The 11,973-nt window shown below is 37.4% G+C and overlaps 1 protein-coding gene across 1 annotated transcript; it reads right to left on the bottom strand.

Annotated features, from left to right (window-relative positions):
• Window positions 1-840: 840 nt before the first annotated feature.
• LOC111585670 (myc-associated zinc finger protein) lies at window positions 841-11,967 on the bottom strand. The gene is made up of 8 exons (XM_023295232.3): window positions 11,577-11,967; window positions 9,921-10,071; window positions 7,861-8,246; window positions 6,319-6,575; window positions 5,107-5,170; window positions 4,163-4,334; window positions 3,528-3,951; window positions 841-2,450 (listed from the first exon to the last, which is right to left on the bottom strand). The coding sequence occupies exons 1-7, from the start codon at window positions 11,607-11,609 to the stop codon at window positions 3,626-3,628; spliced, it is 1,389 nt and encodes a 462-aa protein (XP_023151000.1). The 5' UTR covers window positions 11,610-11,967; the 3' UTR covers window positions 841-2,450; window positions 3,528-3,625.
• Window positions 11,968-11,973: the final 6 nt, after the last annotated feature.

Here is an 11,973-nt window from a genome sequence, read left to right as displayed (position 1 = left end):
TTTTCTGTTTTGTTAAATTACAGGTAACTGTAAGAGAAAAATGGCCAAAGCTTGACCAAATAATGTCAAAACATCAAAAATCTATATTTTTACAAAGGGCAATTTCTTCTTTTTCTGTTTCTTTTGACCACAAAATCAAATGTTTTACTGTATTTAAATCATATATACATATGAACAGATATTTGCTGTCATTTAAAGGAAAATATATGTATGTTAAGGATTGAAAAGGGATAATTTTTCAGTAATTTCACAGATTTTTGCTGTTTTGTCAAATTACACATCATATGTAGTAAAATGAAAGAAAATTATTAATTTACCTCTGAACAGTAAAAAAAAAAACAAAAAAAACCCAATTTGAACATGTAATTCTTTCTTTTGCAATGTGTGACCATAAAATTAACTAATTTTTACTGTATTTAAACTAGCAAAAACATCAGTATTTTACAAATATTTGCTGTTTGATATTTTCACCAGTTATAGTACTCCACCACTTTTTAACTTATTTTTCTGGCATATTGCTGCCAGATTTTTTTATTTTTTAGTATTTTTTTTTGTTCAGTCTAAGTTTATAAAGTGCTGTCTAAATATTAAGCTTATTATTACTTGTATTTAGTAAAACAGCAGTTTCTTGCGACCTTTTTCATAATTTTGTTTCTGAATTGTTTTAGATGTTTTAATTCTTATGTTTTAATCATTTTGCTGCAGGATAATTAGCCTGATTGTGTAAACTTGACCGATTTCTCCGGTTAATTGAAGTCAGGTGTTGTACTCAAATCCAGACTTTTCTGAGCTCGCTTTATGAAAGAACCCGTGAAGATCAGCTGAACTTGAATCCACACATGCATTTTACTGCCTTTTAATACAGTAACGAGGCGCTATGCACTATGCATCAAGTACAATCAATATGCACAGCCACAGAAAATGTGTCACCAAGGTAGCTACAAATTACAATTTTTAAAGTTACAAATCAGCATCCAGATTAAGAACAAAGATCATATGAAGCAGAATTATGCACATTCAGTGTTCATGGGGAATATATACAAACTAGTTCTTCGTCAGCTTTATAAAAGTGTATGTACACGATGGCCCATCAGAAACACTCTCTCTGCCGTCCTGTGAAGGATCTGACAAACCTTACGCTGCTCGGAAATAAATTAGAGAAGAATCTGATATTCAGTGGCAATATAAAGTATTAACCCTCCTGGAAGTTTTCTCATTTTATTGATTTCTAACACTGAATGACTGTCAGTTTAATTTGGCTTTTCTGTTAAGAATTTATAATAAAGACTTTTTCATGTAAATGTGAAAATGCACCAACCCCACTCTGAAGCATGGTGGTGGCATCATCATGATGTGAAGCATGGTGGTGGCAGCATCATGATGTGAAGCATGGTGGTGGCATCATCATGATGTGAAGCATGATGGTGGCAGCATCATGATGTGAAGCATGGTGGTGGCAGCATCATGACTTGAAGCATGGTGGTGGCAGCATCACTTATTTTCTGTTTTTAATTAATTGACATTACTTAGTAGAAACCTGTTCTCACTGAAAGAAAAGAAGGTTTTGGATAAAGTGGTTTGCTCAGCCAGAAGGACCATCAGCTGCACTTTGCCGCTCCTGGAGGCCACATATAAAGCAAGACTTTTACACTGTGCTTTACAGATTGTAAATGATTCTTCAGGCCATCCTGCCAGGACCATGTTTGAAGTCCCTCCCCCAGGGAAAAGATATCGGTCAATGAAATGTACCACATCTCGTTATTTAAAGAGCTTCTTCCCACAAGCTGTGATGACTCTAAATAATGCACCTTGAGTCTAACATGGTTTTTTAAATTTTTTATGAACTATTTATTGGATCTTAGTACTTTATTCTTCAGTATTTTATGTGGCATCTTATCTCTGTTCTTTTTACTGTCCTATTTTCTTCTGTATTTGTTGTTTTTAGATGTTGACAGTGCACTTTGAGCTTCTTGTACCTCTTTCCAATGTGGTTTTGTACTGCAAATGACAAATAAACTGAACTGAACTTTGACATAAAATAATCTTTTTTTTGGTAAATTCTTGTCAATAAAGACAAATTAAGTTGAAAGTTGAAAAGGAATAAAAGTCAAAAAGTTCCAGGGGAGTAAAAACCGTTTAAATTCACTGTAAGTCACTGAGGTCCTCGTCAGAAACAAACACGGATATCATGGGATATAAAAACAGCTTTACAAAATCATGAGCGGCTGTGCTGGAAATTAAAACCATGAAATGATGACAGCTAGTCACTAAGCCAGAAGAATAAAAATACACATTAAATTTCCTCTTTTAGGAACAAACGGAGGTTTCGTCATCGTCCCTCCTCGACTCGTACAGTTTATACAGAAAGTCTGTTGATCAGAACAAAACAACATGAAACCAAACGTCCAGGCGGGTTCTCCTGACTGAGATCCAGCTGTGGCACAAAGTATCTGCAAAATAAAAACAGAAGAACTGTATTAACCAACATGCAACATTAATATTACCATTCCAGCACAGATAATGTTCCCGCAACAGGTTCTAATGACGTTTTAAAGTTAATCTAATGTTCCAAGATCGTTTTAAGGATATTTATCACTTAAAATCTCAAACCGATGAGATTCAAACAGTTAAGATGGAAAGTCAGCCACAGATTACGTTACATTTTTGCATGTTTTTGTGTTTTTTCGTGTCAATTTTGTCAATTATCTTTGCAACGATTGAGTCACGTTTAAATCTAGTGTTAGTTTTGGATCTTTTTGTGTCACTTTTGGATCGTTTGTGTAATTTTTGGATGTTTTTATGTCATTTTTAGATCTTTTGTGTATTTCTGGATTTTTTGGTGTAATTTCATATCTTCTTATGTAATTTTGGATGATTTTGTGTAATTTTTGGATTTTTTTATTGTAATTTTTGGATCTTTTTATGCAATTTTTGGATGTTTTTGTGTACATTTTCGATGCTTTTATGTCAGTTTTGGATCTTTTTATGGAATTTTTGGATTTTTTTTGTGTAATTTTTGGATCTTTTTGGGTAATTTTTGGATCTTTTGTGTAATTTTTGGATGTTTTTGTGTAATTTTTGGATCTTTGTGAGTGATTTTGGAATTTCTGTGTCAGGTTTGGATCTTTTTGTGTAATTTTTGGATCTTTTCGTGTCCATTTTGGATCTTTTTGTACAATTTTTTAGATGTTTTTGAGTCAGTTTTGGACCTTTTTGTGAAATTTTTGGATCTTTTTGGGTCAGTTTTGGATCTTTTGTGGATTTTTAAAAATCTTTTAATGTAATTTCGGGATCTTTTGTGTCAGTTTTGGATCTTTTGTGCAATTTTTGGATCTGTTTGTGTCAGTTTAGGATCTTTTGTGTAATTTTGGGATGTTTTTATGTCAGTTTTGGATATTTTGTTTCATTTTTTGATCTTTTGTGCAATTTTTGAACCACAGTGAAGAAAAATAAAACAGGAACATAAAGTGCACATGAACAGCTTCAAAGGGTGAAATCTAAAAAAAGTGTAATTTGGATCCACACACCTGGACGGGCTGCTCAGTTTCGTCCTCCACGTCTTTTTGTTGTCTCCCTGGCCCCTCCTGGTCCCACCCGTCCCTCCCCGGACCCCCGACCCTCCCAGCTAGCTGTGTGGCTGTGGGGCGATACTGGAGCAGTCAGTAACCAGCAGTCCCACTGTGCTGGCGCTGGACACGGTGACGGCCACGCTGGTGGTGCCGACGGGTCCGGCGCTGGTCGGGTCGGGCCCCGGGTCGCCCTGGTTGGCGTGGGTGCCCATGTGACCCTGCAGCTGCGTGGCCGTCTTACACTGGACGCCGCAGAGCTGACAGAGCAGGATGCCGCCGGCACTGGTCCCGCCGAACCCACCCCGAGCCCCGCCGCTCTCCTTCCACTCCTGACCGTGGTGCTTCTGGGCGTGGACCCGCAGGTAGGTGAGCGTGGTGAAGCCTGAACACAAACACTCGGGTCAGAGGTTCAGTGTGGACTAAAGGTCCATCAACAGTTTAGCTGTAGCTTCATGTCACTTATAGTAATAAAACAAATGATTAAAATGATCCAAATATGAGCTGAAAATCATCACATTTCATTCTGTTTCCATAGAGGTTCAGTGAAAAAAGACACAGGATTTGTGCTGACTCGTGTTGCGAATGTTTCTTACTGCGGTTGCAGAGGTGGCAGGCATGGTGCTGTGATTGGTTGTGGACTCTCATGTGGTCGGTGATGTAAGCGGCCGACAGCAGCTTCCCGCAGATGTGACACGGAACCTTCTCCTCGTGGCGAATCAGGTGAGCTCGAAGACGATCCCGAGTGGCGAACGCCGACGTGCACGTCTGCAGGAAGTGTTTAGAAAAATTTAAGTCAAAACAAGAATCAATCAGCAAACAATCGAACCCTCAGAATCATTTTCTCTATAAGCAGACAAAAATGAGACTTAAAAAAAGAAAAACACAACACAAAATGCCTAAATATGGACACAAAAAAGCCATAACAAAAAAAGAAAAACAACAAACAAAACAGGAAAAGAAAAAACACCAACAAAATGACCTCTATGAGACAAAAGTGTCTCTAATACAAACAAAACAACACAAAACTGACTCAAAATGATAGAAAGACGACAAAAAATGACAAAAACGAGCACAAAACAACAAAAAAACAGACACTCAGAATAACCAATCAAATCAGTTTTCCATCCATCCAGGTGTCACAGTCTAAACACTAAATCTGGTTGTTGTTCGTTTCCTCTAGAATCAGCTGTGAGCATCAGTATTATGGGATGTATCACAGTTTGAACAGTTTAATGTCTATGACATTGAGTCATAGAAACAATCATTGCTACCCTGGATGTGTTTCTGTTTTCTGATAATTCATCAGAGAAAACTTGCAGTGCATTCTGGGTAAATTTTCAGGGTTCATATCAGCATGTCTGATAGGTAGTTGGTCAGAACAAGTTAGAGACAATGAAATGAGCCTTTTTACATGCTTTTTGATCATGGGAGAAGATCGCTCATGAACTGGGCCGATCGGTGGCCGACGTGACCACCAAAGTTCTGGGACAACATAGTTTTCTGATATAATCATATTTAAGTCTTTCAGTCTGCTTACCGTGCACTTGAAGGGTCTCTCTGTGGAGTGAACCTGTCGGACGTGACTGTTCAGATGATCCGGTCTGAAAACACCAAAACAAAAGCAGTCAGATTGGGAAGAACATGACATCTGATGCTTTTGAAATGGTTTTCACTGTAAGAATCCACAATAGTGGTGTTTGATACTGCAAGATTTAGTATCGATCCGATACCAAGTAAATACAGGGCCAGTATCGCCAATACCGATACTCCAGACTAAGTTTCTCAGGAGTCTGAAGGTGTAAAACAAAGGTTAGGTGCTGTATATAGTCGTCCAGATCTGGAATGAAGATAGGCTGTAAATGCTCACAGGGTTTAAGAATCAGACTAATTCCTGGGTCAGTTTTCTGTGTGTCTAGGAAGAGTCAGGGTTGCCGATGAAATCACAATGTGAGGGATAACCTCCTTAAACAGTGTTCATTTTTACAGATGGGTCAACATTTGTGCAATACTTCTGTTACTGAAATAGGAAATGCTCTTTTAAGATGCATTTTCACATTAATTTAAAGTATTGATATCTTTACGCTGACATTTGAGTGTCACATGATGCTACAATTCTTGATCGATCGATCGATTGAGATCAATAACAGTATGTCACCTGCTGTTCTAATCTTTTTCTATTCAATCACTTTCATTTCCCGCTAAGGTCCAGATCTAAAAGCATTATTACAGTAGTTATTGTTTCTTTAAAACTCTGTTTCATGTTAATCTGTGGCTGCCTCTCAACTTAGCTGCAAGTTGTTAGCGTAGCATTAGCCACTGTAGCAGCTAACATCCCGATTTATGCTTCTTGTTCAGATTCTGCAGGTTGTTTCTCTACTGTCTGTCAGAACTGAAAGTTAATCTGACTTTAGAAGGACGTTAATTCTCTGTCTCTGTGTTAACAATGGCCTTCAGTGATTGGCTGTTACCTGTGACACGTAGCAGCCAATCAGAGAGAGCTGTGGGCGGGACACTGTTGCATCAGAGCCAAAGAAGCTGTTAATTTACTTTGCTGTAACCTGTCAATAAAAATCATGATACCAATGACCTAAAAATGCCAAATATCAGCCTCAATGATCAGTCGATCGTTGGCTCAAACTTTTCTTTCACTGTCACCTTGAAAATGTAAAGTATGGAAATAAAACGGGCACTCTTGCTTGAAACGTTACAGAAATCTTCATCAGTACTTCCAGACAGTGTTGGTCGGTACCTGGAGAAGGCCTTGGCGCAGTGCGGGCAGACGTAGGGCTTCTCGACGCCGCCCTGGTGCGAGCGGACGTGGTAGCTCATCCGGTCTTTCCTCTTGAAGCGCTGCTGGCAGATGGGGCAGGAGTAGGGCTTCTCGTCCGAGTGCGACAGCCGGTGTCGGTTCAGGTGGTAGACGTCTCTGAAGGCCTTCCCACAGGCCTCGCAGGCGTGGTTCTTCCTCACCTGGTTGGTGTTGGCGATGGGGGCGGGGTTTGGATTCTGTCGTACAGAGGAAGAAGAGTGACGTCCAAATGTAAGAAAATATGTCACAGATAAAATAATAATTCAAAAACACACAAGTTATCAGCAGCGTATGTTGAATGAGGAGGCTCTGTTCATGTTTCACTCTCTGAAGTCCCGCCTCATTTTTCCTCACTGTTGGTTCGTTTTTCTCTGCAGTCTAAAGTCCTGTACCTCTATGGAAACAGAACAGCCATGAAGGAGAAGGATGGAGAATTCAGAAAAGTTTTACACTTTTACTGAAGAGAACAGAACTTTCAGTTTCATAATCTGATCGTGACAGTCCAATTTAGGCACAGAAAGGCAGAAAAATATGCAAAATCGACACAGAAAGAAGCAAAAAAGACACAAAAAGATGTAAAAATGGCATGGAAAGCCGCAAGAATGACACAAAAGGATGCAAAAATGACACGAAAAGAAGCAAGTGATGCAAGAATATGCAAAAATGACACAAAAATGCAAAAATGACATAAAAAAGAGCAGAAGTGATGCAAAAAGAAAGAAAAATGACAAAAAGAAGCAAAAGTGATACAAAAAGAAGAAAAAATGACAAAAAAAGATGTGGAAAAAACACAAAAACAAGCAAAAATGACAGAAAGATGCAAAAATTACAGAAAAATGAGCAAAATGACACAAAACAACATGAAAAAATGCAAAAATGAGACAAAAAAGGATAAATGACAGAAAAAGAAGCAAAATGGCACAAAAAGGAGCAGAATGATAAAAAAACAACATGAAAAGATGCAAAATGACAGAAAGAAACAAAAGTGATGCAAAAAGAAGAAAAATGACAGAAAAAGAAGCAAAATGATACAAAACAACATGAAAAGAAGCAAAAGTGACATGTCATGTTGGTCGCTGTAACCTCTGGATCAACCAAAATGTCGGAGACATACACAGAAGGCTGACACATTTAACAGAAACGGTGCTGGATCATCCATTTTTTGTCTCCTTGTGTTATATCTACTTTTCTGTTTTGTTTTTCTCTTTTCTTATGTGTCTTTGGGTCATTTTTGTCTGTTATTGTTGCAACTTTTGTGTCTTTTTTGTGCTATTTCTACACCTTTCTGTGTTGTTTTTGTCTCTCCGTGTCATTCTGAGTTCTCTCTCCTTCCTCGTGTTGTTCCGTTTCCATGGAGATGCGGGACTTTAAATTGAAACTGAACCCCCAGTGAGTTAAAACGGGACTTCAGTGCGACTCGGTGCGTGCGGACAAACAGAACCTCTGAGTTCTGCCCTCTGGCTCGGCTCCCGGAGGACCCACCTGCTCCATGGACCCGACGACGACAACGGCCGCCTGGATGGGCTGAGGCGGTGCAGCCATGGTGACGGTTGCCGGGGCGATGGACACGGACACCGGCTGGCCCTCCTGGTTGGTCAGCTGACCCGGCTGGGGGAGGGCGGCGGCGTTGGCGGCGGGCTGTGGGGGAGGCTGCGGGGGGAGGGTGAGGTGGAGGAGGGACAGCGGCACCGTCTGCTTCTCCAGACGACCCGCCTTCGCCCCGTCCTCCTTCTCCCGCGCCGCCCGGTCCTTCATCTTGATGCCGGTGTGGACCGACTGGTGCCGCCGCAGGTTGTAGCTGTTCTTGAACTCCTTGTTGCAGGTGGCGCAGATGTGGGCCGGACGGCTCGGTTTGGTCAGAGGTTTCACTGAGGAGGACACGGGACGTTAAAGTTACACCTCAGTTTAAAATAATTCACAAAAATAAACGTCCAGTTAGGTGCTGTGAATACGGAGGACAAAATGTGTCAAACTAAATAAAATAACTATAATATACGTGAAAACAAAACAAATCAGATTAGTAAGGAAGATTAAAGTCACTTTTGTCCACAAAAAGAAGCAAAAATGATACAAAAAGACATGAAAAGAAGCGAAAATAACACAAAAACACTGATTAAAAACACACCTGTCACATTTTTCCTAATAAAATCAGTGTTTCTGTGTGTCTTTTTGTATCATTTTTGCTTCTTTTTGTGGACAAAAGTTAGTTTACAAAATTTTAATAAATATAAAATTTGAAGAAAATTTTGTAAAAAAAAAAAATAAAGAAAAAACATGACTTAAAGATCAAAATCCAAGATGAGAAAATAAATATAAAATACTAAAATGCAAAACAATAAATAGGAAAAAAAGACTTGAAATCAAATTTTAAAATGAAATAAATATAAAATACTATAATACACTTGAAAACAAAACAAATCAGATTAGTAAGGAAGATTAAACTCACTTTTCCCCACAAAAAGAAGCAAAAAACACTGATTAAAAACTTTTATCACTCCCATGACATTTTTCCTCACTGTGGACCCACATCTAACAGATAATCAGTGTTTTTGTGGGGGTTTTTTTGCTTCTTTTCAAGTCTTTTTGTATCATTTTTGCTTTTTTTTGTGGAGAAAGTGAGTTTATAAAATTAAAATAAATATAAAATTCTAATAAAATTTTAAAAAACCCCAAAAGACAATTCTATAATCAAGTTGGAAAATAAAAATCTAAAATAAATCTGACAAACAATAAATATAAATACTATATATATATATATATATATATATATATATATATATATATATATATATATATATATATATATATATATATATATACATATATATATATAAGTGAGGAACATTATTTTAAAATTATTATTTAATAATAATAGCTGTGTTAATATATTTTTATATGGCAGCTTTAACTATCTGTAAAAGCTTAAAAAACTTCCTGTTTATTTTACATCAGATACATTTTTCAAAACAAGAACATGAGCGCTTTGTGTTTTGTAATATTATGAGTTTAATAACACATCTGATAATGCATTTTGATGGAATACTTTTTGAAAATAAAAAATATTTTAATTGCTGTAATTAAACATTTCTGGAAATTTACAATTCTCGTTTCGTTAATACAAACGGATGTTTGTGGAGAAAATGTTGCTTTTATAATACTAAAGAACATTGTGTGTATGGAGGCCAAAACATAGCAAAACATCTGGGGAAAAAAATATAATTTTCCATTAAATAAATGTTTCTATTTTTGGTTGTAAACGGCTTTTATTCAATATTTTGCAGCTCTAACAATCAAAAGTCAACCGGAACATTTTCTGTTAGTTGTACATTTGAAATTTGTGCTAAAATCGTTTATTTTGTGATGGAAAAAACCACAGGAAATCAGAAAATCATGCAGTTTGCGTGTGTAACTTTATAGCTTAATTGATAAAACATCAGATAATTGCAGTAATTAAAGAATTGTTTTACAGATTAGACCTTATGATTTACAGTCATTTTAAAGGTGATACTGGGTTCTGTGTGGTCAGGGTTTCTGGTTCTCACCCGGCAGCGGCTCCTCGCTCAGGGCGGCGGTGTCGACGGTGGACGGCGGCGCCACGATGTGTTCAGCCGGAGGACTCTGAGCGGCGCCGGTCAGATCCGGCAGCAGCTCCGACTGCAGCTGCGTCTCCGGCTGGTTCTGAGTCGACGGCGTCTGTTAGAGAAAAACAACGGCAACATCTGGATCAACACTGAGCAGGTCAAATACAGACAGGACATATTAGAGGTACTACATTTCAGAAAGAAATACTGCATTTTTTACTGACATTACATTTATCTGACAGTCTCGTGTTCTCTCCAATTTACATGTCTGTGGGAGTGAAACTTATGGATTTATTTAACTTTTAAAACAATTTTTTAAATGTGCAAATTCAGATTTTTTTCTGTGATTTTACTCAATATTATCTGTGCCAAGATGGGGAAATCTGTTAAATGTTAAAAAGTTAAGTTAAAAATAATTTAGCATTTTTCAGTCCTTATATTCAACATAAAAATACATTATTTATATTTTTATATATATATATATATATATATATATATATATATATATATATATATATATAGAGAGAGAGAGAGAGAGAGAGAGATAAAATGTATTTTGTTTTTACAATAACAGCAAATATCTGTAAAAGAAAGATATTTCTGCTGGTTCACACACACTAAAAGCTGTAATTTTACTGTTTCCCTATTTGTAATTTAATAAACAGGGAAAATTTGTAAAAATATTTACTTTTATATTCAAATAACAGTAACAATCTGGAAAATATTTGTATTTATGCTCATTTACATGCAGTAAAAGTGTGTCATTTTACTGTTTACTTATCTGTAATTTAACAAAAAAGAAAATCTGCAAAAATATATATTTTTCATTCAAATAACAGTAAATATCTACAGAATATTGATATTTGTGCTTATTTACATGCAGTAAAAACTGTCATTTTACTGTTTCTGTTTACTTGTCTAATTTAACAAAACAGAGAGGATCTGTAAAAATTATTTTTTTAATTCAAATAGCACCAAATATCTGTAAAATATTGATTTTTTTTACTCATTTACATGCAGTAAAAACTGTGCAATATTATGGATAAACATTGTAAAAGAACAAATTAATGTTTCTAAAAACAAACTTTTGATGATGTTATTTGTGACAAAATAGTTAGAAATGTTCTGATTTTTTTACAGTGCAGAAAACATCAGCTGTTCTTAGTTTATTGCACTAAAACCCTCTAGAACATGTTATAAACTATCAGGTTAGAAGCCGCATATTTAGAAAATTCTGCAAACATTTCAAGGCATAAATATATGATTTTTTTCATAGAATATTCAGTAAAAGTGTAAAAAAATTCACAGAAATAGTTCGTATTTATCAATAACATCGTCAGCATTGATCTTTTTTGCTTGTTTGTGTCACTTCTAGACAGAATAAACCAAATTAAAATTCACTATAAATCAAACGTTGCCAGGAGATGGAGATGAGTAATTTGGGGGGTTACCTGCAGGTGAGGGTTTACCTGCAGACAGGTGTTGGGGTTCAGACAGGTGTGGAGGGAGCAGTGACCCTGCTGTGACCTCCTCCACCCCCGGTAACCCCGGACACCCTCCACCCACCCCGACCTCCTCCCACCTCCACAACACCCACCGGCTTCACTCGGGGCTCACCTGAAAGAGGAAATTGCTCCAGGAGGTGTCCATCCTGCGGCTGGAGGAGAACCAGGAGCACCAGGAGGGGCGGAAGGAGGAGGCGACGGAGTCCGGGAGGAGACGCTCCAAGTGCGGCTATGAAAACAGAATGTGCGGCCTGTGTGTCGCAGCTGTTAATTAGTGATTAAATCCAGTGATTAGCTGCTGAACTAATGAGACCGTAAACAGGCAGGAGGCTGCTGAAAATGCGACAGAATGGCCGGAATCATGCTTGATGGTTTAATGTTGCCTTTTAATGTTAATTTGTCTACTTTAATAAAACCCGCATGCAAAATAGAGATTATTTAATGCAGAAAAGGAGAAGCAGCACTTCAGGACGGTTTTATTTGCGATAGCTCCGAAAAGGCCGCAGGGT

This window comes from Amphiprion ocellaris, chromosome 19, assembly GCF_022539595.1.
Source record: "Amphiprion ocellaris isolate individual 3 ecotype Okinawa chromosome 19, ASM2253959v1, whole genome shotgun sequence".
In the NCBI taxonomy this organism is placed as follows: domain Eukaryota; kingdom Metazoa; phylum Chordata; class Actinopteri; family Pomacentridae; genus Amphiprion; species Amphiprion ocellaris.
The sequence above is the reverse complement of the archived record's forward strand: the minus strand, read 5'-3'. Positions and strand labels throughout refer to the sequence as shown.

Coding starts and splice junctions, on each gene's coding strand:
- LOC111585670 (XM_023295232.3), bottom strand. CDS start 11,609: ATGGACACCTCCTGGAGCAATTTCCTCTTTCAG. Junction 8,247..9,920: donor GAGCGAGGAGCCGCTGCCGG/GTGAGAACCAGA, acceptor TGTCCTCCTCAG/TGAAACCTCTGACCAAACCG. Junction 3,952..4,162: donor CTGCCACCTCTGCAACCGCA/GTAAGAAACATT, acceptor GTTTGTGTTCAG/GCTTCACCACGCTCACCTAC.